This window comes from Megalobrama amblycephala, linkage group LG24, assembly GCF_018812025.1.
Source record: "Megalobrama amblycephala isolate DHTTF-2021 linkage group LG24, ASM1881202v1, whole genome shotgun sequence".
In the NCBI taxonomy this organism is placed as follows: Eukaryota; Metazoa; Chordata; class Actinopteri; order Cypriniformes; family Xenocyprididae; genus Megalobrama; species Megalobrama amblycephala.
Genome location: NC_063067.1, coordinates 18,737,346 through 18,765,100, shown reverse-complemented (window position 1 = coordinate 18,765,100; position 27,755 = coordinate 18,737,346). Strand labels below are relative to the sequence as shown.

Sequence of the window (27,755 nt, the reverse complement as noted above, 5' to 3'; positions counted from 1 at the left end):
GATAAATCGCTACACCCCTATTACTCATATTTACCAAGGGTGCCAATATTAGTGGAGGGCACTGATATAATATATATATATATATATATATATATATATATATATATATATATATATATATATATATATATATATATATATATATAGAACCTTGTAATAATATGATTCAGGAAAAGAATGAACAAAACTTCATGTAGAACTGTGTTTATATATAGTTTTATTATACACTTTACACAAGAGACAAGCTGAAAGCACACAGTGTTTCCATTCAGTGACAAATTCAGTGTAAAAATGATTGGTGTTTAATATACAAAGAGTTCAGTCATGTTGTCAACAGTGAATCCATCAAACATTGTATCTGTTCAAGACTTTGCTGCTTGTGGAATCTGTAACCAGTTACATCTAACTGTATGACAACATGCCATTTCAAAAGTGCAGATAGAAATACTTTTTCAGACAGTCTTACGTAACATTACACAGACTAACTCAAGAAATGTGCTGTTGGACATCTTCCTTTATGCTCTGATTGAGGAACCAGAAGGGACTGGATTCATATGTACCAGCGAGGACAGGCCAATGGGTAAAAAACTCTGTAGAGAGGACAGAAATAACAAGATGCATCAACAGCTATTCAACTTGACAGCCAGCTTAGTTTGTTGTGCACGATTCAGAACAGAATGATCACTCACAGTAGAGTCTTGAAACAGAAGTGTGGTGGCCACCGGGTTCCCACAGCGGGGCTGCAGTGGGCACGACAGCAGGCGAGAGGTGTACGTAGCGCATTCCTCATCCAGAATCATCTCCTCCAGAGGCGTATGACGTCGACGCAGAGCAGACACAGCGCTAGAGTGTATGACGGTAGGAGCTACAAACAGAAGGAAATGCATTACCATCATAGCGGGAAACATTTGCACTACTACAAATGCTTAGTCTACAGGATGTCTGCTTAAAGGGATAGTTTACCCAAAAATGAAATTTGTCTTCATTTACTGTTTCTTTTTTCTGTTGAAAATAAAGAAGATATTTTAAAGAATGTTGATAACCAGACAGTTGACGGTAGCCATTGACTTCCATAGTAAGAAAGAAAATACTATGGAAGTCAATGGCTATGTCAACTGGTTACCAACATTGTTCAAAATATCTTATATTGTGTTCAACGGAAGAAAGAAACTCAACGGTTTGGAACAACATGAGTTGACAATTTTTGGGTGAACTATCCCTTTAAGAATTATTCACAAAATTAGACATATATGGTCATTTAAAAACTGTGTGGCATAAGAAAACACAACAAAGGTTAATTTTAGTTTCACTTTGAATGACGTGGTTACCTTTTGATTGGCTTTCTTTAGTCAGGTCTAAGGTAGGATTGATCTGTGATACATTTCTTTCGTCTGATAACAGTGGTAGTGCATTATGGGATGTAGGCTGGTCTCCACAGAGCTGCAGAGGGACACCTGCCCCAGTGGTCTTCAGAGTATCCTGAGATCGGTCTGATCCAAGTCTTTGGCTTGATGAGAAAACAATGACTGATCCTCTGTGAGCTGCTTGTATGAACGGCTGGTTTGTTTTCTTTCCTTCATTCTCGGTGTGGCAATGATTTGAATTTGCATTTTCTTTCATTCTTGACTGAGCTTCAGTCTACATGAGGAAAAGACAATGTGTGATTACTTTTAGACCATCAAGAAATTGACCAGAGATGCATAAATCAATGTTTTAAAGTTGAAGCAATCATACAGTTTGGTGACTTTTCAGTAACTGTTGTGAAGTAACGTCATTTTGGTCTATCTGGTCATCGTCCATCTGCTCTTGGTCCTCAAATAACCTTTGAACAACATCCTCCCCCTACAACACAAGCAACACCCAGTGTTAACCTGCCATCCTATCATGAAGATCAAGTAAATGTCAAGGGTTATGCATCATGGGCCTGTTTTACCTCATGGCACACCAAGAGTCCAGTACTGGGGTCGTGGGCTCCATGCAAACCTGGAGAGCCCCTTAAACTGGACTTTTGGGTGGTACAGAGCTTCCTCTGTAAATAGAAACAGTAAACATTAGCATGAGATACAAATAGTTTCAAAACAAAAAATACAAACCAAGATCAGAGAACACTCACCATTGACTGTGGTTTGGTGTTTGCAACCCGCTGCGGTGTCCATTTCATCACTGGTGTTCTATTTGCACCTGCACCACAGCAGAGAAACAGTGACTTATAGGGATGAATGCATGATGCTGAAGGAGAAGAGACACTGGAGAGTAGCTATGTTTCCATCCAAAGTTGCAAATTTAACTTATGCGCAAAATTGGAATACTGTATAAAACATTTGCGAATAAAGCAGCATTTCCATCCCATGTGTTTAAAAAAAAAAAAAAAGTCACTTCCTGGGAAACTGGTGCAATATATCTGTAACAAGAATGGAAGTTACTGCAATCGGGGAAGCCAGTGGCTCTTTTATCCTACATCATAAATGCTGTCATGTTATCTTGCGTTTGGATGCCTGGCGTTTGGAATGCAAACATGTGAGACGCTTCTGGGAGGGAATTAGACATTGGCTCAGGCATTTCAGAATGATCAAACCAACATTTGAGATGCTGTGCAATGAAATTGGTCCAGTTATCCAATCACATCCACTGTTGAGGCAAAGTCACATAAGTTTTTTGTTGCGCATCGAGGGATTTATTCGGTAAATGTGTTTCCATCATAATTTACGCATATTTTTTATTGGAAAAAAAATTATCCACCTCAATTGAGCACATACGTTTTTTTATGCGCATTTTTAGAATTAATGCACATCTTGATGTTTCCATCCAGATTTTTTAATGCAAAATGCACATGAAAAAAAATAGGTGTATGGAAACATAGCTAGTGAATCTTACACTGCGATGCTGCTGCTGTCGTGGCTTCTGGTTTATTCTTCTTCACTGGGATTCTCTGGGCCTGAGATATAAAGTTACATTAGTCAAAAAAAACCCAAACTTAATTTTGGCACACAACTGGAAGTTGAATCACTCTGAGCAGACTCACAGAATAAATGGAGGTTCCTCTGCCATTGGGACAGGTTGAAACTCGGGGTGTTGCTCCAGCCGCCCTCACACCTTCATTCAGTAGAATACTGCGCAGGGCTGCAGGGTCAGGGGAGAAGGACACAGCACTTCCTAAAGGAGCACATGACAGTCATATCAATCTTATGGGATAAAACATATATATGTACCATATATAACAGCATATACAGTACAAAAATTTGGGATCGGTAAAATGTCTTTGAAGGAAATCTATATACACCAAGTTTTCATTTATTTGATCAAAAATACAGTAAAAACAGTAATTTTGCAAAATAATTACAATAATTTTCTATTTGAATATATTTAAAAAAAAAACATTTTTTTGTGATGGTAAATCTGTATTTTCAGCATCATTACTCCAGTCTTCAGTGTCACATGATCTTTCAGAAATTATCCTAATATGCTGATATGCAGAGATGGGACCAAATCACACATGTGCAAGTCTCAAGTAAGTCTCAAGTCTTAACCTTCAAGTCTCAAGTAAGTCCCAAGTATTTTTTTCTTGGGCAAGTCAAGTCAAGTCAAGTCACAAGCTATGTCAAGTCAAGTCAAGTCAAGTCCTGTAGTAGGTCAAGTCGAGTCCAAGTCAAGTCACCTTATTATTGTAATTTTACCTGCAGAATCTGATCTTAATAAAGTGAAAAGACAAGATATAAGGAACTGTCAGTAAATTAAAATAATTTGGATTTGCATTGTAAATACTCATGTTCAGTAAAATACATCATGGAATCAAACAAAATTGTAACTTCATAAAATTATTTATTTTTCACTTCTGCCAACAGTGTTTGAAATGTTTTAAATTTTCAACATTGAGTCCACAAAACAAATAACAGCTTAACATCCAACAGATTCCTCTGTGAACACCTCCCTCTCTCTCAAACACAGTTTACATACAACATTAAACTTTGTTACATTTCTCCTCTCTCTCTCTCTCTCTCTCTCACAACAGCTTTACTGACATGAAAGGAGCTTTTGTTGTAGTATTGTTGTTCAGAAAATGTACATTATTTGGCACTGTATTTGGCATATCACGGTTTCGATTTTAGTTCGTTGTTAAAATACAACTTAGAGACCATTTAAGCTTTGTAGGCCTATGTTTTAAATTTTCGGTTTATGATGAAACGGTGGTGGTGGCACAGGGTCATTGGGAAACACTGAATGAATGTTTAGCTGACAAATGTGCTAAAGTTGTAATATCAGCTGCAGAGGCGCACCGACACTAAGTGGGGGCCCCAGGCAAAATTCATAAATGAGGCCCTTCTAAAAGATTTTATAGTTAAAATATCTTTGTTACCTAGTGACGTAATTATACAACATATAACACAGTCAAAACACATAACAGAACAAATTGTTTTTAATTTACAAAATTCGTCAACAAATCTTACTAATTAAGTAATGTGAACTAAATAAATGTATTGATATTTATTTATATTAATACGAGCTGGATAAACTAGGCAGGGCTCAATCCTTAGCTCAACGCTAAGGATTTTTTTCTAGTGGCTCGGTCGGGCCAGTGGTTCAAATTTTTACTGGCCCCACAACAAAAAAATTAATAAAAGGAAAAGACAAGAAAATGGGCCTATAAAATAAGCATATTTATTGTTTCCGTTGTCTTTGTTACATTTAACCTAAATAAATAGGGTTATGACACCAAAATCTACTAGATTAATTTATATTATAAATATTGTTAGACATATAAACAGTAAGTAATAAAAGAGTAACAAATAATCAAATTATGAGTAATAGCACAAATAAATACAACAGAACAAACATAAATTAAATAAAAGTTTTTCATGTAGGTTTAAACAGGAGATTTTCAGGTACAGAAATTGTAATCTAATGTATAACTATAGAATTATAGAATAGTTTATGATTTATTAAAGTTAATCGGTCAAGTGCAGTTACAGATTTATAAAATTGTTTTAATGTTGAAAATATAAAACGTTAAATAGCCTACTGTTATTTGAAATTATTAAAAAAAAAAATAAGACACTTCAAGTGTGAAATTAAACCCGCCAGTAGGTGGCAGTGAATCATTGTTAATGAGCGAATCATTGAGATTCAACCGATTCATTCAAGCGGCTGATTCACTCAGGAAGTATTGCTCAGAGACGCAAAACAATTCTGTGGACTTTGGAACTATTTTCGTTGGTGAAATACAGCGAAACAGACGATTTGGTGTCTAAAATGTAAGTCACTTGATATTAAGTTCTTGTTCATTAAACTGTACGCTGAATAAAATCAATATCACTTTTGTAATCATGATAATATTTGGAGAAAAACGGCGCTCTTTGTTTAATCTTCATGCTTTCTTTTTCGCTTTTGCCTGCCAGACGTATATGTCCTCTTCATGTTTAATAAATTGAATTAGGCATTTTAATGTAAGTAAGCGCTGCGCCAGTTTGAATGCGGTGGCAAAAGCATAAACAGCGTAACGACAGAGGGGTCCCGATGCAGAGATGTCGCTGCGTCACTGCGTGTTATAATATTGATATTAACATTTCATATCATAACAAAAACCCTTCATCCGGACCGAACGAGAGTCTCGAGGCCTGCCGCTGCGCTGAGTGAGTGCGCCAAGTCACCAAGTCACAAGTCCCCATGTCTGCTGATATGCTTATTATTATTATCAATGTTGAAAACAGTGCTGCTTTATCTTTTTGTGGAAACCACGATACTAATATATTATATATATATATATATTTTTTTTTTTTTATGAATAGAAAGTTGGATGGAACAGCATTTATTTGAAAGATAAATAGTCTGTCACTTTTGATCAATGTAATGCATCTTTACTGAATAAAATACTAATTTATTAAAAATAAACTGACCAGGAATGTGTATATACACTTCATTAAATGCAAAATAAATGGCTCGATTACCTGCAGAAGCTTTGACGGCAGCTGAATCATCTGTTTGAAGCTTCTTAACTGGTACTCTTTGAGCCTGAAGTGAACAAGAAATTTCAAACCTTATTTCTGGGGAGATTTCCAAATTCAAAATTTTAATAAAACAAATGGGAACTGAGTATTACAGAGTAAAAAGAAGTTCCTCGGCCTGTGAGGCAGGTCGGTGCATGAGGTGTTGCTCCATTGACCTGTAGAATATCACGGAGCACTGATGGATCAGGTGAGAAGGAACTTCCTGGAGGCACAAACCATACAAAGATTGATGAATACAATTTTTGAAAGACATTAAAACTTTCATTAAGCTGGAATGCATTAAACTGATCAAATGTGACAGTAAAGACATTACAACATTTTTTTTAATTTCAAATGTTGATTTTAACTTTATCAAAGAAAAGAATATCAATAAAAAAACAACAATATTGATCAGCAAAACTGTATTTAACATTGATAATATTAAGAAACTTTTAGAATACAATATAGAATGATTTCTGAAGGATCATGTGACACTAAAGACTTTTTTTCAGCTGACATCACTGGAATAAATTACATGTTATAATATATTAAAATAAAATAAAAAACTACAATATTTCATAACATTACTGTTTTTACTGTATCACTATTTGATCAAACAAATGCAGCCTTGATTTTAAAATTTACTGACCAAACGTTTGAATGGTAGTGTATATGACTAAATAGTCCTGCTAAAATCACTATAATGAAAAAAAAAAATAGCAAAATACATACCTGTAGGGCTTTTGGCTTCTGCTGGGGCTTCTTTTTGAGTCTTTTTGACAGGCACTCTTTGAGCCTAAAGTGGACATGGTCATGTCTATTTCACAACTTATTCTGCTTAAATGGACCATTTAGAAGTAAAATATAATCACTGTGTGAATAGACATTTCACTGGACTGGACTCACTGAATAAATAGAAGTTCCTCTGCCAGTGGGACAGATTGATACTCTGGGTGTTGCTCCAACATGCTCCTCCGGTCTCGTTCCATCACTCTGTAGAATACTACGTAGTGCCGAAGGGTCAGGGGAAAACAGCCCAGCTTTATCTTGAAATGAAAGGAGAAATAAAAAGCTCACCCTCTTTGATCGCTGAGGAAAGTAGGAGTCTTTTTAAAGGTGAACTCACCTGTGGTGACGTCAACGCCATGATGATTCTTCTTTACAAATCTTTGAGGCTAAAAGATCAAAATACATGAGTACCAACTATCCAGGTACATACAGATTAACATAATGCCATCCGGAGCAAAGAATTTAACATTATATCATCATACTAGACTGAAAAGACAACTGGCATTATCATTATGAAGGGTCAGCAAATATTTTGGTTTTATTATGGAGCTTTTCTACGATTTCTAACCACATGATTGGAGGTTCCCAGTCCAGGGGGGCAGGTAGATAAACGTGGCATCATGCATTGTGCTCCAACAGCACTCGATCCCTCACATGGAAGGACAATGCGCACAGCTGATGGAAGATTTGATGATGATCCTGTACTCATATGCACATACATCACATAAATAAAAGAAAGAACCATGAACGCTGTTGAGACAATTTGAACATTGATTGACACAATAAGAAAATATCTGACATTATGCCACTCACCTTTAGGGTTTATATGGTTTTGTGTAGCTGATGGGACAGTCTGGAAACAGTACTTGTCCTTTGGTGCTTGATTATCAGATTTAACGTCTACTTTAATGAGTGAAGGTTTACATAAATGACTCCAACCGGAGTCTTCAGGAAGCTTAGACTGTACAAGAGTGATGCTACCTAAACGTGAACTTAAATCAGTGTGACTGCAGCATCCGGATTCTTGTGAAGGTGGGTGAACATCAGCGGAGTCTTTATTTGATGCCACATATTCTACATGACTACCAGGCTGCAATCGCTGTGACTTGTTGGCTGGAGCCCTGAGGACACCTGGTGTCGCAACCTGAGTTTCAGTTTTGGCACTTGGATTCAAGTTCCTCACTTTTTCAACAGATGTTAGTCGGGCAGAAGGTGTCAGAGGCGCTTTTCCTTGAGGAATGTCTGTGTTTCTCTGACTGCGTGAGCGTGACTGGGACAGATTGAAAGGAATGGGTTTGGTGCAGGTCCTTTTTTTCTGCACTTTACCCTGAGGACAAATGGAAAAGTAATTATGTACGTGGCATTGTTGTTATTGATAACTGAAACTAAAACTATTTTAAAAAGTTGTTGGTAAATAACTGAAAAATACGGAAGAGGATTAGGGCCAAGCAATAATAAAAAAATAAAACCATCTCGAGATTAAAGTTGTTAAATTTCGAGAAAAAACTCGTTAAATTTCGAGAAAAAAGTTGAGATAAAATGTTGAGAATAAAGTCATTAAATTACGAGAAAAAGTCGTTAAATTACGAGAACAAATTCGTTAAATTATGAGAAAAAAGTCGTTAAATTTCGAGAAAAAAGTCAATAAAATGTTGAGAATGAACTCAAAAAGTCATTAAATTAACGAATTTATTCTCGTAATTTAACAAATTTGTTCTCGTAATTTAACGACTTTTTTCTCGTAATTTAATGACTTTATTCTCAACATTTTATCTCGACTTTTTTCTCGAAATTTAACAAGTTTTTTTCTCATAATTTAACGAGTTTATTCTCAACATTTTATCTCAACTTTTTCTTGAAATTTAACAAGTTTTTTCTCGAAACTTTAATCTCAAGATGGTTTTATTTTTTTATTATTGCTTGGCCCTAATCCTCTTCCGTAGAAAAAGTTTAAGTTGAAGTACTAAAATTATTAAAACTAAAATAAAGCTATATATAAAAACTAATAAAAAGCACAAAGTTACTTAATATTTGTAATTTAAATTTTTTTTTTTTTTTTTTTTTTTTTTATTTTAATAAATACTACAATAGTATATAAATAATACCAAAATAACACTTATGTGGTCTGACCTTTAAATTTTTTAGGTCAATTATTCCTTTAAAATTGTTTGGTAGACATTGCACTTTATTTTAGATTTCTGTAATGGTCAGTAATGCTTGTCCTTACCGTAAGAGGCCTCTGTTCCCATCTGTTGTGACTGGGATTTTGGGAGAGCTCACTTAGAGCTGGTTGCAGAGATTTGGCGAGGACTGGAAGCCTGCTGACAGCTTTTAGTTTATTGACTCCTTTTCCAGTTTCAGCAGAAGCATTGGGGTCTAGATTCTCAGATCCTCTTTTAAAGGAGGAAGCAATGAGTTTAGTCTTCAAATCCTGATTCATCAAGGTCCTAATTGCATTAAATAAAATGGATCAGAGATCAGTAAAACAGTTTATTCAGATTTGATAATTTAATGATTTTTTTTCAGTAAATAAATTATTATTGGTTTAATTTACAAAAATAATTACAAAAAAATGAATATTGAATCATCATTAAAATAATGACAAAGGTGGTACAAGATCCATTACAGTAATGAGAATTGAGGGCTTAATTGTCCTGAAAATAATGTTACAATGCAAAATAGGTAAAATATCATTTATTAATTTTTTTTTTTGTGATCAACTTTTTATTGTTTTTACATATAACAAACAACAACAAAGCATCAATTCAAGTCAAAAAAAAAAGAAAAGAAAAGAAAAAAGAAAAGAAAAACAACTGACATATAATCAATTTAAATATTCCCATGAGAGAGAAGAGAGGACAGCAAAAAATACTAAAAATATTCATTCTTTTATATAATCCAGTATGTTAGAAGAGCATTGCCAAGCATGAGTACTAGGTTTGGCCTTATTAATTCATGCTGTTGTACATTCACAGGTCACCATTTTAAGGAGACTGTGGATCCAATGTTTTGCCACACATGTGCAGTGTAAACCACTTCTGAGTTATTGTCTTTTTTTTGCAGCTGTAAAACCAGCAAACAACATTCTTTTTTGTATTGAGCTTATACATAAGTCAGAATCATCATTAAGAAGACATAAACTTGGCTTAACTATCTAATCAATTTGTAGTGGAGGATAAAACAAAGTTTGCATGTGTTATAGATTACTGACAATAGGACACTCCCAAAACACATGAAGAAAAGTACATGATGATGTGGTACTACAGATATGGCAGTCATTTGATTTATTATTTTTTTGCATTTATGTACTAAAATAATTAAAACTGAAATAAAATTGAATAAACTATAATACGGAAGAGGATTAGGGCCAAGCAATAATAAAAAAATAAAACCATCTCGAGATTAAAGTTGTTAAATTTCGAGAAAAAACTCGTTAAATTTAGAGAAAAAAGTCTAAATAAAATTGAGAATAAACTTGTTAAATTACGAGAAAAAACTCGTTAAATTTTGAGAAAAAGGTTGAGATAAAATGTTGAGAATAAACTCGTTAAATTTTGAGAAAAAAGTCGAGATAAAATGTTGAGAATAGTCAATAAATTATGAGAAAAAAGTTGTTAGATTATGAGAACAAATTCGTTAAATTATGAGAAAAAAGTCGTTAAATTTTGAGAAAAAAGTCGTTAAATTTCGAGAAAAAAGTTGAAATAAAATGTTGAGAATAAACATTAAATTACAAAAAAAACACTACATTTTGAGAAAAAAGTTGAGATAAAATGTTGAGAATAAAGTCATTAAATTACGAGAAAAAAGTCGTTAGATTATGAGAACAAATTCGTAATTTAACGACTTTTTTTCTCATAATTTAATGAGTTTATTCTCATTTTATCTCGACTTTTTTCTCGAAATTTAATGAAATTTTTCTCATAATTTAACGAATTTGTTCTCGTAATTTAATGACTTTATTCTCAACATTTAATCTCGACTTTTTTCTCGAAATTTAACGAGTTTTATTCTCAACATTTTATCTCGACTTTTTTCTTGAAATTTAACGATTTTTTTCTCATAATTTAATGAGTTTATTCTCAACATTTTATCTCGACCTTTTTCTCTAAATTTAACGAGTTTTTTCTCGAAATTTAACAACTTTATTCTCGAGATGGTTTTATTTTTTTATTATTGCTTGGCCCTAATTCTCTTCCGTACTAAACATATAAAAATAAAAAAAAATCTGAATATTAATAAAAACTACAATGGCATCTCAAAGATACTAAAAAAAACACTGTTTGCAATGGACATTTCTTGACAGGTGTAGAGAGATTCACCCATATAATAATTATGAAATTACTTGCTGTATGGATTAAAGACAAACTTAAAGCTTTAAAACAAATTTTAAAAAATAAAATAAATAAATAAATAAATGGCATTAAAAACAATGTTATTCTGAATCGTCCCCGTCAAATAATCAGTTAATGAAGTGATATTGTGACATTTAAATGCACGGTTTCTTGCTGATATAAATACAGTGTAAATGATCAGCTCGCTTACCCTGGTGGATCCTGCTGACTTCTGTTCTGGGGTCGCAGAGGGTTCGAGGACGCCATCTCGAGAGGGATTCAGTGCCTGGAATTGAGATTAATCACACAAATGTTCCTTAACGAAGAAATGTTCGCTAGTCATAAATATCACTACAGCAATGTAAGCTAACGTTACAACAGTAATATGCAAGCCCTGCGTACCTAACGTTAGTTATGTATTCATTTGACTAAAACGGTAGGCATATAATTTTACTAACCCACAAAAACGTACCAGGACCCGAGCTAAAAACTACAGCTTCTTTTATGTTGTTTTCAAGCTACAGGACATTCATTCCACATCAAACCACTCTCCACTGGCCCAGGCAAGAAGCTCACTGGTGTGTTGACTTCCGGAGTAATTTGTAAAAAGCGCGCATTTTGACTGGCTGACGAAGACGTGCCATCAGCCAATCGCTGACCGTCATTGCCACCACTATGGCAACAGAGATGCGGCTTTAAATCACGTGACTTCTTCCGTTTATTCCACTTTCATGGGTGCATTATTTTAAACGTCTGGCACACAATAGAAATATTTATGGACAATTGAAAGAAACAAAGCAGCTAGTCGGACCCGCTAACCACGTGACTTGTAGATGAAAATAGGCTTATAATGAAAAAAAAAAATGCAAACAGTTTTTAAAAATATCTTTTAATAGAGGTCATTTGGAAAAAACTGCTCAAGCCGTTCCAAAAACCAAAGGTGGGGACAATAGCAAAAGACAACGTCCAATTATAAATATTAAATGGGTTCAAATTTGACTAGTTTTTAAGTGGTCCTGAATGTGCACTCCTAACACTACTGTTGCTCTTTAAACGGTTCTATCAAAATGATATTAGATACAAAATAAACCCTGAGAAGAAACTGTGTGATCAACATTAATTGTTCAAAATAAACATACAAGAAAATGGTTAAAGGATAAATAAATCCTAAAATCCACACAATTAACTCAAGATGATATAGAGAATAACTTAAGTAAATGTAAGTTTTAATAAGAACATCTTTAAAAGAGTCAGTCCTTGTATATTTTGAGGTTTTTGAACACTTTCTTTGTTGCGCAGCTTGCTTCACATCATTCCTGTTTTTCACTGTCAATTTCCAAAGATCCTGAATAGCCGTCTCAGTAGACATTAGTTGCCGTTAAAGTAAAACTCGTATCAAAAGACGTGCAGAGATGCACAGTTTCAGTAAGAGAGGTTGCTATGTTTGGGACATTACTGAAGGCACAGATGTTTGGTAAAATATGAGTGTACATTCAGAGATGATGTGAAGTAGTAGTCAAATCAAACAAATGTACAAAAAACTCAAAATATTTCAGAAATTTCCTTTTAAACTCCAGAATCATCTTAAAACAATGTCTAAAAAATATTTTACCAGGATATTCTAACAACTGTCTTCTGTTATTTCATGTTCAAAACATTTCTACAAACCTCAAAACAAGTTTCTAATCACATTCGGATGGCATGATGACAGTTCGGCAGGGTGAAGATCTGTGACATTTCAGAAAAAGAAAAAAAATACAGCAAAATAATATTTACACTGGCCCACTGGTTTATCAATATTTTTGGTGCTGATTATGGACAATCGTCAAAGGAGAAGACTAAAAAAATATTGTTGCCATTACATAAAATTACAAGAAAATGTTATATTTAACTCTTCTAGAATGGAGTATTTATATATATAAAAAAGCAAAACTAAAGTATATTGACAATACAATTAATATTATTGATAAGTGGAGGGGGGAAAATAAAATGAACAATAACATTGACATAGCAATAGAATACATTAACTTTATCACATTGCTAATATCATAAGCATCAATGAAAAATAACAGCATAATTATTCTATACAAATAAAACTGACTAAACAACTCTTATGCTGTTACTTACAAAACATGTAAGTATTTTTGTACAAGATGTGTCAAGAAAGATTCCAATGCAATTTCTTTCTTTCCCAAAAAAAAAAAATAAAAAAAAAATAAAATAATAAAACACCAAATATATACAATGAACCTACAGAATCACCCATCAGATCTCAAACTGCTCTAAAATCAATTTCCGTGTTCTTTACAATTACTAAAATGTGTACCACTGAACTCAACCCTAGTTACACTCGGAGCTGTACTATAAATGGGAAGGACAACAAGACAACTATGGCCAAATGCTGGCAGGACATCATACTGCCCATGCTGAGTGGAAAACAAACAAACAAAACAAGACAAACTTATATAAAATATATACACATCTAAAATACATTTGTTGATAAAAATGTGTTAGTACACTACGGTAAAAACATTATTTAACAAGCAAAGAGACATTACTACAGGACTTCATCTACAGCAATTACGGTCAATGGTGTATCAAATTGCCTTCTATGGTATAAAACAACTTGATATGAACACATACTAAATGAAGCATGTAAACAAATAATATGCATGGCTTTAGGAGGAGATTAGACTGGGACATTACAAATTGCTGAGCTGATGACTGAAGAATTAGATCTCCTCTCATCCATGGGACAATTCAGACCAAACAACAATCTCAATCCTAAATTTGGGAAGTAAAATCTTCAAATAAACCAGTCAAAGATCTTCTGAACAATGTTGTAATCTTGTTTGCGACGGCAATTTGATCTAACATCAAGTGCTCCTCGGAATTTAACTTTTTTCTAAAAATATACAATGTTAAAACTAAATATTAACTATGAAACAAAGAGGGTTTAGGTGGAGTGTACATGTATGCAGCTCATTTTTAAAGGTGAAGCACTGAAAATGTTGGAAAAAAATACCAATATTAGCAATACAGTCATCACTCACTGGTATCCATTACTAGTTTAATGTGTCCGTCTGTTTAGCTCTATTTGCTTTTCAAATAAAATTTCTATTCTAAAACACCATGCTAAATGGATTTCACTTGAATTTTCTCACAGCAAGTTACCATTCTTTTCACTTTTCGCCCTGATGAAGCAAATAAAACCAGGCAAGCAGAACATTAACCATAAAAGAGTCACATAATTTAACTTCAAAATCATTCAGGTCCTCTCAGCCTTATTCGTTTTCTCCACCTCTATTGTTCCCTGCAGTCTCTTCTCCATATTATCAATCTACAGGAGAAGCTTGCCGTTTCGATGTATTTTCAGAATCTTTCCCAGTCTCTGTTTAGCTGTGGCAAGTCCTTTCTTTGGACGTTTCCCTGTGAGAAACAAAAAAGGAGATCGAATTTCAGTTTGATTCCAAGCACATCACTGTTAAAGGTACTATCCTGTAATTCTAGATACCTTGACATGCTCCTGCTGATGTTGGAGTTGCCAGACCTCCGGGTGAGGGGGCAGAGGGAGAGTAGCTGCTGCTGTTTTGGGGAGAGAGAGAGGGGCGTCTTGAAGTCAGAAACACGCCAGGGGCCATGGCACCACTTCCTCTTGGACCCCCAGGGCTGAACGGGCCTGGTCCTGCTGTGTACTCGTGGTCCAGCAGGCTGGCAGAGTACACCTCCACTCTCCTCTCTTCAACTATGCAGTCCACAGGAGGCTCAGAGGGCAGCGGAGGAGACACGGGTGCAGAGTCCGGCTGACGCTGGAGTTGGGCAGCTGCAGAATGTACCTTCTCTTGAGGGACCTTCTTCTTGGTGTATCTTCTCTTGGTTATGGTTTTCTGCTGTTCCTGGTATTAAAGCAACAAAAGATTACAATTTCAAATGCTGTTCTTTTGAACTTTCTATTTATTAAGAATCCTGAAAGAAAAAAAAAAAAAAAAAAAAAAAAAAAAAAAAAAATCACAATTTCCACAAAAATATATTAAGCAGCAAGTTAAATTTACATTTTGTAATAATATTTCATAATGTTACTTTAAAAATAATTATTTAATTTAAATTTTGTAATATTTCATGTCTTATTTTTTAATATTTTAATAAAATATAAATATATATATATAAATAAAATACTTAAAAAAATAATTTATTATTCAATTTAAATTTTGTAATAATATTTCATAATGTCTTATATATATATATATATATATATATATATATATATATATATATATATATTATTTATTTATTTATTTTATATTATATATATATATATATATATATATATATATATATATATATATATATATATATATATATATATATATATATATATATATATATATATATATATATTTTTTTTTTTAAGTATTTTATATATATATATATATATATATATATATATATATATATATATATATATATATATATATATATATATATTTTTTTTTTTTTTTTTTTTTTTTTTTTTTTTTTTGATTAAAAAAATAAATTAATAAATTACAATAAAAATGCAGCCTTGGTGAGATGTTTTTCCACAAAAAAAAAAAAAAAAACCCTCACTGACCCCAAATTTTAAACAGTAGTGTTTTTTGTAGGGGTATGACGAGACCTTGTGTCACAAGATCTCGCGAGACTAAATTGTGATGAGATTTCTCGTCGAGGCGAAAAGTGTGTGTCTCGTGATAGTGTGAGGGTGAAATTAGGATATAATATGCCACCGCTACGTTTACATTATGCCTCCACTGTCGTTTTGCTTTTTATAGACATAAAAAAACATTTAATTCAGTTGGATAACGATCGCTCCCTATTCACAGAGTACGCGCGATCACCAAAGTGAAAGTAAAGAGCGCCCTGATGAATGCAAATAACTTCCAGTATGAAAGATATCTTAGGTTGGGCTGTGTAATTGTAAGCATCTCTCAGCTCTGTATCATGCTTAAAAATGTGGTCTCTATTTGCACTTTGAATATTGAGAGTGCTTTGATTATGGTGGCACTTATTGATTGCACTTAATAAGACTAAAAGAAAATTTATTTATTTTTATGGTAACACTTACAATAAGGTTTCATTAGTTAACGTTAGTAAACTTTACATGAACTAAGGAAGAACAATACTTCTACACTATTTTAGTTAATGTTAATTTCAACATTTACTAATACATTGTTAAAATCAAAAGTTGTATTTGTTAACATTACTTAATGCACTATCATGAACTAACCATGAATGACATTTTTAATTATACTCTTTTTATTTCTATAAACAATTTGTGGAAAGGAGTTCAGTTAGGAGGTCAAAAGTTGTAGAAGCTCATAAATCATGTACAGTAAGGTCTGAAGAGACTTGTATGAAATTATACAGGAGAGAAGCCAGTAGGTTGAGTTTGCGGCAAAACGTTTTACAGTGTTTAAATGTTGTCTTTTACTGCATATGATAATTCACACTCAGAAAGTAGAACTGAAATGACATTAATTACAAGATGATTAGTTAAAACATTTCAAATGCACCTGCAGATTATTTTTCTAATCATCTTTGAGGATTTCTTAAAAATAGAGTGTAAAATCTCATCTCATGAACTCAATCTCGTGTCTCGTCTCGTGAGCTACCTGTCTCGTCACACCCCTAGTTTAAAAAAAATAAAAAAAATAATAATAATAAAAAAAATAAATAAATAAAAACATGCTAATCAGAACGTGTAGCTCACGTTGTGAACACACTTTTTCCTCAACAATGCACTAAAACATCTACAAAACACAGAGGGCGAATAACTAAATTAATAAATAAATCAGGTTTTCAATGTTTTTGTTAAATGCTTAAACATTTTTTAATTTATTATTTAATTTATACAATGATATATCTTATATATTTAATAATGTGTCAAATATAAGTTAATATTTACTTTTGCATTTCTGTCAACTAAAATGCTATTTTTTTCAAAGACTAAAATTAGATGCCATTTTTGAGTAAACCGAATGACTAAAATGAACTAACATGACATGACTGAATTGAAAGGATGTTTTGAAAAAGTCAAATTCAATGTAATTTTGGCATAGTGTGGAACAGAAGCTCACCTGTTGTGCCAGTTTGGCAGCAGCAGCTGCAAGCCCAGTTTCTACAGATGCCACCCTGGCACCCTCTCTTACCGGTCGCTCCTGCTTGGGCAGTGTAGGGGTCACACGGGCTGAGGATGTGTGAAGAAATTAAGTTTAGAAATGTTTAGAAACAAAATGCTCCAAAAAAAATACATTTCCTACATGTGGTTACCTTTAGGACTCCAGGGTGTATCATCCCAGTTTCGCTTTCTTTTCATTTTGGACTTGCTGATGTGATCCTCCTCGTCAGATTCTAGTGACGGATAAACTGTAGAAGAGGGTAGAAATTGTCCTTTAAACAGGATCACTCTGGTTCACAGTATTTTCCCTGTTACGTATGCTAACAACCCTGATGTAAATGTTCAAGAATCTGTGAACTCACCATAATCAGAGTCTTTAAAACAGGTACCCAGGGTCTCCTGTTCATCCAAGCTTTCTTCATCACTGAGGTGCCGTGCTGGACGCTTGATGGGCCGTTTCCCTGGCCTCTGAATGGTGGTCTTCTTCTCGTTCTTCTTGACTCCACTTATCCACCCAGCTCTCCCGCCTTTCTCCTTTAAAAGCCCCAGCATCTCACCTCCGGAGATAGATAGAGGAGAGGAGGAGGAGGAGGAAGATGAGGAAGATGGAGGGTTGGCCATTGAGAGCATGCCCTGGATAGCATCACGGGTGCTGGGGGAGGCTGGCGCTTCCTCACTTGAGAAAACAAAGAGAATCAAAAGAAGTGAGTATGAAAACAAACATCTACAATTTTCACTATGACATAAAGACTTAATAATGACCAGCATGCAGTATATAAAGTGTGTGTATGAAGTACCTCAGTACAGAATCGAGACCCGCCACCTGTTTGCTTGCCTTGAGCAAGTCTAAAATCCCACCTGCTCCACCTTTCACACCCTGGACTGTGAGCATCTCTTCATCTGTGGTGTAATCCTCCTATTTAACAACAAGATTCAGAACCAGTGCCAACTAGACATCTAGAGATGAATCTAAAGCTTGCCTAAAAGAGACTTGCATACCTCAATATCAAAGTCCACTTCTCCTGGCTCACGGATTCTGTGGGGGTCGCTGCATGGTTTGGCCCGAGGTAGTTTCCTTGGTAGACCTTAATGAGAACGTTTAGCCAAGTATTAGTTTGTACCAAGATGTTGACGTTATTAGCTAAACAGAAAATAATAAATGGGAGAAATCTTTTACCAGCTAACTTCTTCTTGCTCGGTAGAGATGGTCTACGGCGAGGTGGTGGGGTTTCATCGATCTGAAGCTCATCTTCTGAATCAAAGTCGGATAAAGTAGCCATGTGGGGCTGGAACTGTTGAAGTGAACTCCCGGCTCCATTTGCACTGCCAGCACGACCTTTCTTCCTAAAACAAGACGACGACGAGGTATGAAAAATAAGGGTGTCATCGCATAGAATTAAAAATACTCATGTCAGGGAACTGGGTGAAGATAATCGTTTTACCCTTGTATCTTTCCATTAGTCAACACAAGTTTGAGCTTGCTCTTGTTGATCTTCTCTTCGAAGTCATCTAGACAGTCATCAGGCAGCTCAAGCTGAAAAGCCAAATTATGTTCTTTACAATGATGATATTTAATAAGTACAAAATTTCAATTTTTCAACAGAAAAGTAATAAACATAACAATGATTAATAAATGTATTATAAATTCCACCTTGCTCTTTTTGACTTTGCACCCTGGCTGGAACTTCTTGAGGGTGTGTTTAGTATGAATCTCGAGTAGGTCCAGCTCTCCGGCTTCTGTCTTTATCTCTTTGCCTTTTTGGCTCTTTTTCTTAGCTCCTGGAGGGCCTATGCCCATTCCTCCAAATCCGTCCTTCAGCTTGGGACCTCTCTTTTTACCTAGGTGCTGGGCAAAAGCGAGGGATGTGTTCAATGGAGCTTTAGGGTGAGGAGAGGGAAGACCCTGAGAGCCACCAAAGGGTGTCCCACTCCTGCCAATGTTCTGTTGGAAGATATCCTGCAAAAAGAGACACAAAAATCAGATGCTGGACATAAATCACTAATTGCCTTTTTCATTGAAAATCTAGGCCAAAGCTACTCTCACCTCAACCAGGCGTATCTCCTTAGCCAGGTCCTTCACTAGCTGCTGGATCTTTATGGTCTCTGGTATCTCATGTTCATGCTCAGCCAGGGACTAAATATCACAAAAACAACCAATATAAGCTTTGTGTCATCGCACATAATTGCTATGAAATGGTCTACGATAGCAGAAAACAATGGTACCACAAATATTTGAAATTTTACGTAATTTTAGTATACTATTCAGGCCTACATGACAGATATAATATTCTTTGTGATATGATTCTATATATTTTTGAGCCTTCTGACAAAATTCAGTGTACATCCAATATTAATGAGAGGTTTTTTTCCCCCAATAAAAATAAACAATTTCAGCCAAACACCCAACTGAATTACACTGAGAAAATGTATTAAAAATTACAAGTAAAATATAGTAAAATCTGGTTTTCCAATTGTTTTTTCACTAAATGAACAAGATATTTAATTATTCTCATTTATAGGCTCCAATTATCAGCAATATTTACAAACATATATTAAAGGTGCCCTAGAATCAAAATTTGAATTTACGTCGGCATAGTTAAATAACAAGAGTTCAGTACATAACATAACACAGACTGTTACGTAACAGTCAGGATCATTAATATGTATGACCCCAATATTTGCATATATACCAGCCCATGTTCAAGGCATTAGACAAGGAAAGGCAGTATTAACGTCTGGATCTGTGCACAGACAAGGTAAGCCAGCAAGAACAACAGCGAAAAATGGCAGATGGAGCAATAATAACTGACATGATCCATGATAGCATGATATTTTTAGTGATATTTGTAAATTGTCTTTCTAAATGTTTCATTAGCATGTTGCTAATGTACTGTTAAATGTGGTTAAAGTTACCATTGTTTCTTACTGTATTCACGGAGACAAGAGCCGTCGCTATTTTCATATTTAAACACTTGCAGTCTGTATAATTCATAAACACAACTCTCCAACAGTGTAGCATTAGCCGTTAGCCACAGAGCCTCTATTATTATTAGTATTAGCCTCAAACTCATACAGAATCAAACGTAAACATCAAAATAAACACTTTACTCACATAATTTGAAGCATGCATACAGCATGCATGACGAACATCTTGTAAAGATCCATTTGAGGGTTATATTAGCTGTGTGAACTTTGTAAATGCACTGTAATATAGTCGAGAGCTCGTGTGGCAGGGAGCAGGCGAATTAAAGGGGCGGCGCGCTGCCAAAATCAGTGTATAGTTAATGATGCCATAAAATAGGCAGTTAAAAAAATTAATTAAAAAAAATCTATGGGGTATTTTGAGCTGAAACTTCACAGACACATTCAGGAGACACCTTAGACTTATATTACATTTTGTGAAAAAGCATTCTTGGGCACCTTTAAAACAGGGTCTTTAGTGAACATTTAAGAGTGATGATGCAAATTAATTACAGTTTTGAATCAACTAACTGAAACAGTTTGAACTGATTCATTTTTTTTTTCTGCTTGACTTTAAATATATGAATATATGAGTATATAATGTATACCATACTAATCGTAAGTCCTACATGTAATATAATTAAACTTACTTCCTTCCGTGTCCAGGTACGGAAAGCATTATTGAGAGCTTTGGCTCCGTGGACCAAATAAGTGGCAGGATGCCGTCGATTCTCTCTCAGACCTAAAGTGGATTAGAAAAACAGCAAAATGAAAGTACGTGAAAGACTGCTGTTTAAAAAAAAAAAGGAAAAAAAAAAAAGGCAGTAAAGAAAGCAGCCATTTGCTTTATGAGGAGAAGCCTCACCTCTGAAGGTGTCAAGCAGATGCTTGCCAACATACCAGCACACCGTCTCAAAGTTTGGAAACCTGAATAAGTCTGCCGTGCTCAGACGTTTTTCTATCTCATATGCTCTGAAGAAAAGAAATAGAAAATTGACCAATGAAAAAGCCCAGTGCACTACTGCTTAGCGTAAGAAGATGAAGAGACGCATCATCTCACCGAAGCTGCATGTCAATGTTGAGGCTGTGTAGAAAATTTCCCCCAAATGCCAAACAGTCCACAGGGGTCAGGACAGCATGAATCCACCCTGACAGCAAGAAATTTAGGCACAAAGAAAGAATCAACATTATTAATCTAAATGTAGTTTCTCAGTCACACGTGACATCAAACCAAAAAGTTTATTTTGAAATAAATCCCAGCGCATCTTACTACTGGCAGAAATAGACATTGACATACCTGTTGGGATGAAGAGGGTGTTTCCTTGCTTAAGTGAACATTTGTAGCACATGTCTACCTGGTCCCCAAAGAACAGCTCATTCTGATTGGAGGACGAACTCCAGCGCTCAAAAAGGGACAGGTTAGCAGCAGTGGGACGAATGAGGTAAAAGATCTTCTCACCCTGATATGTATAAAAACAAATACATAAGACCTCTTTGGTCTAGAAGACAAAGCATGTTGCTTTCTGGAGAAATGAAATGCAGTTACTCCTCTCAAATGAACACAGAGACATTTCCAGCTTTCTCCACAGATAATATACTACATACAATTTTTAAAGAGAATAACTGACCCGGAGTACGTGGTACCACACAGAGGTTCCTCCAAAGTCAATGTGAAAGTCCGTGTAACTGTCCTTCACTCCCATCAGGCAGTATTTCTGCACATTAGGCCTCTCAAAGACAGACTCCTCAGGCCAGAGATTCTCCACCCATGACAGCTTCCTCACGATCTTTGGCGTCTCCACCAGATTTGACAACCTAAGAAAAGACACAAAAATGGTTAGACAGTTTGCACAGATAAATGCGCCTGGAAAAGTTGCCTTTCAATTCTTTAATTTAATTCTTTAAAGGGGGACGAGATATAAAATAAGTCTCGAACATCCCCAGAGTGTGTATGTGAAGATTTTGCTCAAATTACCCCACAGTTAACTTCTTACAGCATGAGCAAAAACACACCATTTTTGTGTCGCTTTAAATGCGAATAAGCTGATGCTCCCGGACCCCTTTCGAGAAGAGGGCGGGGCTTTAAGCTTATGTTCCAACAACAAAACAGGACAATCTTATGCACTGAAAATGTCAGCAGTGGTGTTCAGCCTTATATGTTTCAGATTCAACCTTTGTGAAAATCCAGCATTGAAAAGACCCTAATTTGCGAAGCAGTCCAGCACAAAAACACAACACTTTACCGATTTTCTTTGGGACATTTCCTTTGAAAATGAAATTTAACCACAATGTCCTTAGTGACTCAGATGGCGAGAGTCTATGGAGACTCTTATGTTCATTGGTACATCCCAAAACACAACACTTGTAATGCCTATTTGGCGCAGACATTATAAAATTCCAGCTGCTACAGTGAGGATACAGAAATGGCCGACTCAGTGCTTCTCACTCATGGCTGTGTCTATGCTAATAGGGCATATAATTAACAATTTTTACAATAGAAGTGATTCAATCAAAAACCAACTTTAGCTCGATAATAATTTTCCTATTGTCACTGTGAAGCTGCTTTGAAACAATATGCATTGTGAAAAGCAATATATAAATGAAGATGACTTGACTTGGCAGATTGTCACTGGCTGTGGGCGGGGTTTCCCCCTACAATGACTTCATCATGGGGGGAATCTGAATCAGCTCTTTTGAAGAGTCTGCTTTTAATTTATGGAAATTATTTTTAAAAAATGAGTGAGTGAATTTTTACCATTATTGGCTGGTTGTTCTCACACAATGTAGACACACATTGGTGTTCAAACACCTGATAAAAGTGAATTTTGCATAGTAGGTCCCTTTTAAAGGGTTAGTTCACCCAAAAATGAAAATTATGTCATTAATGACTCACCCTCATGTCGTTCTAAACCCGTAAGACCAACGCCGACAGATGAAAGGATTCAATGGAATCAATTAAATGGAAAGGATTCCAGAAGAGAAGACAATGCTTAATAAAGTCATAGTTTTTGTTATTTTTGGACCAAAATGTATTTCAGATGCTTCAACAAATTCTAACTAACCCACTGATGTCACATGTACTACTTTGATGATGTTTTTATTACCTTTCTGGACATGGACAGTCTACCGTACATACATTTTCAATGGAGGGATAGAAAGCTCTCGGACTAAATCTAAAATATCTTAAACTGTGTTCCGAAGATGAACGGAGGTCTTACGGGTTTGGAACGACATGAGGGTGAGTCATTAATGACAGAATTTTCATTTTTGGGTGAACTAACCCTTTAAATTCAATCCCTTTAAAGATTTAGCAGAAATAGTAACTAATCTTTTCTTTCATTGTTGTTTCACAGGAAGATTGAGTTATGATATTTTGACTAGAAATTATAAAAAAAACAAAAATAAAACAAACAATAGCCTATGCAGTAATGATTCGTCCTTGCATTTAGAAAATAGAAAACACATAGGGTGAATTTCATTTCACGCAGCCTTCAATGCACAGCCGTACACATTCAGATGGACATTTGTGAATATAAATGAACACATCCCAAAAAAAGTACCTGGTGTCTGAGAACTCCAAGCTGATCACATTGAGAACTCGGTCTCTGTTTGGACTGTTATAGTACTCCACAAACTCTCCCAGTTTCATCTTCAGGTCTGCTTGGCGGTTGACATCAATCACGTCAATTTCTTTGTCAGCCCCTATGACACAATTGTAAGACATTACATTCCTATCTAAACATGACTTTTCACAAACATATGACTGAAAAGGTAGCAAAGAATGGCACTGCAGATGTGATTAAAGTTATTACCAATATAATGCTCTACATCCGATACAGAGAAGGATGACGGGGGCAGATTCATGCCCAGGCCATCTTTCCTGAGGACCAGGACTGGGACGCTGAAAGAGCGCTCCTCTAGAAACTCAACAGTGAGCTGGGCCCCGGTTGGCTTCAGCAGGACTTCATCAGCACTTAAATACAAACATTAGCATACTCATCACTGTGCATTTTCAAAGCATTTTTTTTTAATCCAATAACACCACAGACTGCTAACGCAAGCAGTATGAATCATCGCTTCAAGTCTGATCAGAGCTAAATTAATCTGGGTTAAGAAAGCAGAGTCACCTAGTGGCCTAATTTTAACCTGGCAATAAGTGTCCTGTAACTCAGTAAGAGATAACACATGAATAAACCATACCTGGGAAAAGTGCGGCTGCGTAGCTCCCTGACAAACTGAGCACTGCCCGTCTTCACAGGTCGTCCTGAGTCTCTCCCCACACCAGTATCAACGTGCTTAAGAGCCCCCCGTCGTTTGCGCACTGAGAGAGAAGCAGATATCATAGTTACTAATCATGCAAGCTTATAGGTTTGCTAATTTTTAATGTGTTTGTGTTCCACAATGAGGATGTAAATGGTCCTGCTGTCTATTTTTATTACTAGCTGTGCCTGATTAATTATCACAAGAAAAAAAAATCTTTATTTAAAAAGGCGTGAGGGCGGGACAACCCGTCACAAAGACCACAGCAATCGCAAGCAACCATCCAATCAATTCCCAATGGACAAAATCAAATCCCGCCCTTTATATTTCTTTGTTCAGTAAGCCATTTTACATGGATATATATCACAATACCAAAGAAAACTTCATTTTAATGCAGACTTTGGCTATAGCCAATGTTTATGGTGATTTTATGATGTTTGCCACACTTACTGACAGAGGGTCCATGTGTCACCTGACAGTTAGGACAGTGATACAGGTCAATTTCTGCCGCTTTGTCCTCTTCCACTCCAACACAACTACAGAAAAACAGATAATATATTACAATGGCAAACAAATGACATCATATAAATTACAAAAAAATGGTGATTTCGTTTTAAATTATAATTTACAAAATGCAACCTCACCTGCCATGAAACCAGTCCTGACAAACATCACACTCAATCATGAATCGGGTGACATCGTAAGGGAGACGACACAAGCAGTAAACGGGAACAGATGCCATTCTAAAGTCCCTAGCCAAATGTCAGTATAAAAAGGGTCTTAAATAATATGATATTGCTTCTGTTTTGGTACCACAGTTCACTTAGTTGTCTCTGTGGAGAGTCAACTTCACTTCAGAGTGGTTCAGCAATTAGCTTGCAGCGCTGTAAAGGCCGTTGTATTCGCAGTAGTGTGTTGTATATGAAGTATGCTGGCAGTCAAACTGGGTGCTAGGTGCATACCATGGTTCGGCACCTGTGGAGAGAGTAAAGGAGAATTTTCTGAGAATAATTTAGAAACATCATTCTTATACCCAAAAATTAAGTGCACTCTACATTAAATAGTAAACTCTGAAAATTTTGTTTCAATCATTTGGTTGGCTAAAATATTACATCAATCCACCTGCTGGATTGCTAAGTATGCTTCCTATTCAGTCTCAAACAAGTCTTATACAATAAAGGCACAAAAGACGTTATAACTACATACTGCATGTTCAAATTGTGCAGAATTTGAAATATTATCCCTAAAACACCTGTCCCTAGCCTATATGGTCCTGTTGTTTATTTACAGAGGGTTACAGATAGAGAGGTATTTGGGATTAGTGTTATAACACTTTAATACACATTAAACATTATATGCATTATAGTTGTAAAAACTGCACATTTATGAAAGCGACACTTAAAATAATTGATAAGCAAATAAATAGCAAAGTAATAACAAACACTAACTATTCATCTTTGTATTACTTGTTAATTCACATTGTTTAGATCTGCAGAGATAAAGCTGACTTACACTAGAACGATGCGAATGATAACTATAAAAGCTATTATTTACAATGCGCAATTAATTTAATGTTGTCCACTGGATTTGTAAGTGAAAAAATAAATGTTTTTGATTTAGAAACGCGGTCTGTGATGTAGAAATGCGGTCAGAAAACAGTTCGTTGAAACATAGGAGCTGGTAGCTAGCTTAGCTGCTAATAACATAGCATGCTCGTCAACGTCTAACTACGTGAATCTTTGTGTTTACAATACAACAACGATACGTTACTGAGCAAACTCACTAATCTAACCTCAAATGTAGCCAATATATGAAATATGGAGTTGAGATTACACGATCCATAGCAAAACAAAAGGACTTGTTGCAGCGCGCGCTGTATCGGGTCTTACCGGGTGTGAAATGCCGCGAGTTCCCCGTGGGCCGAGCGCACCATGCCGGACAAAATTTTAGGAAAATCCGAGGCCTGCGCGGCCTGCTTTACAAACAACAAGATGCTTTCAAAAACCGTACACTTCCTGCGTTCTTACGTATTTAACAGAGGAGAGTGAATAAACAAATCTGGCAAGATCTCGAAAGAATACAGTCCACAACCGAGAAGCAAAGATTTTATGAAATTCATAACGCAGCGATTTCCCGTGCTATAAATCCATCCCAATCCGCCCGTGCAGCGACCACTGTCTGCGGGAGATGGAACAATAAAGTTGCTTCGCATGTCGGTCTTCCTTCGGACGGTAGAGATTTCAGATGAGCCCGTACCCAAAATAAAACAGAAAAGAAAAGAAAACCTCCCAAAACTTAGTATTTAATAATCACTATACTCACTCACTTATTTATGTATGTATGTATTAATTAATTAATTAACTTATTTTATTAAATAACCATATGGTTTGTGTATCAATATATTTTTGTTGTTTTGAAAACGAATAGTCTACACAAATGTGAAAACTATACATCTCCCAGGGTTTTATTTATTTATCAGGAATCTAAAATGTTACTCCCAAAACTTTTACTACTGTTATAGTTTTAGCTATATTAATATTACTGTGTGTTAAGTATACAGTAGTGTGGGCTGTTATATCCTGTCTGCAGTGAAGCAAACTATTGTATATTTTTCCAAAATGTAGAGCAATTCATAAATGAAAATGAGTGAATATCCAGAACCAATTGAATGAAGGATATAGTAGAGTCTGTAGTCCAGCAGATGGAGACATCGGCTAAATGTTGAAGGATGTTGCTGAAACATCTTCACCAGTTCGGGATGATTTTGTAGTTATAGTGGTTGTTTGAGGGACTAAAGAGAAAGATTTAAACTGACAGTAATGATAACCTACTGCACACCCCATGTCCATAAAACACTTACATTTATGTGTAATATCTATATAATGCACAAGACATACAAAAGAAGATATTTTGAAGAATATGGGTAACCAAACAGTTGATGGACTGTTCATTCAACTTCTTGGTTTCCGACGTTCTTCAGAATGTCTTATTTTGTGTTCAGCAGAAAACAGAAATTCATACGGGTTTGGAACGACATGAGGGTGAGTAAATGATGACAAAATTTTCATTTTTGGGTGAACTATCCCTTTAAGGCTTGCCACTCCATGTACTAATTTCACCTGTTTCAGGACCTGCTCAAAGTGAAACAACTCTCATTATGCCCGTCTGCTATGACTGAATACCACCCCCACGCAGCAGCCCCCTAAATAATCATCTGTACGCCATCCAGCTCCTGATTTCTCCAGTCCTGCCTCTCAGCCTCATTGCTGGTGGCCA

At 35.4% G+C, this 27,755-nt stretch overlaps 2 protein-coding genes across 5 annotated transcripts; both read right to left on the bottom strand.

The window, feature by feature from the left end:
* Positions 1–200: 200 nt before the first annotated feature.
* On the bottom strand, positions 201–11,796 carry LOC125259673 (trophinin associated protein). 4 transcript variants are annotated; one of them, XM_048177513.1, is made up of 18 exons: positions 11,563–11,796; positions 11,316–11,390; positions 8,998–9,217; positions 7,584–8,097; positions 7,339–7,469; positions 7,108–7,156; positions 6,888–7,027; positions 6,714–6,777; positions 6,095–6,204; positions 5,943–6,006; positions 3,023–3,153; positions 2,875–2,935; positions 2,114–2,181; positions 1,934–2,029; positions 1,735–1,842; positions 1,329–1,638; positions 690–865; positions 201–590 (listed from the first exon to the last, which is right to left on the bottom strand). In XM_048177513.1, the coding sequence occupies exons 2-18, from the start codon at positions 11,369–11,371 to the stop codon at positions 516–518; spliced, it is 2,373 nt and encodes a 790-aa protein (XP_048033470.1). In that variant the 5' UTR covers positions 11,372–11,390; positions 11,563–11,796; the 3' UTR covers positions 201–515. The 4 variants fall into 4 exon arrangements, with proteins under 4 accessions (XP_048033470.1, XP_048033471.1, XP_048033473.1 ...); XM_048177514.1 differs by having other exon boundaries at positions 11,577–11,723; XM_048177516.1 differs by having other exon boundaries at positions 8,998–9,163; positions 11,577–11,723.
* A 473-nt stretch (positions 11,797–12,269) lies between these two features.
* Positions 12,270–26,675, bottom strand: phf8 (PHD finger protein 8). Its single transcript, XM_048177512.1, has 22 exons — positions 26,369–26,675; positions 25,124–25,454; positions 24,930–25,015; positions 24,420–24,540; positions 24,032–24,192; positions 23,780–23,921; positions 21,848–22,034; positions 21,517–21,679; positions 21,280–21,367; positions 21,085–21,191; positions 20,870–20,961; positions 19,303–19,392; positions 18,910–19,215; positions 18,701–18,792; positions 18,436–18,602; positions 18,258–18,343; positions 18,056–18,174; positions 17,621–17,934; positions 17,411–17,506; positions 17,218–17,327; positions 14,619–15,000; positions 12,270–14,533 (listed from the first exon to the last, which is right to left on the bottom strand). Exons 2-22 carry the CDS (start codon positions 25,219–25,221, stop codon positions 14,445–14,447), a joined length of 3,096 nt encoding a protein of 1,031 aa, XP_048033469.1. The 5' UTR covers positions 25,222–25,454; positions 26,369–26,675; the 3' UTR covers positions 12,270–14,444.
* Between the last annotated feature and the right edge of the window lie 1,080 nt (positions 26,676–27,755).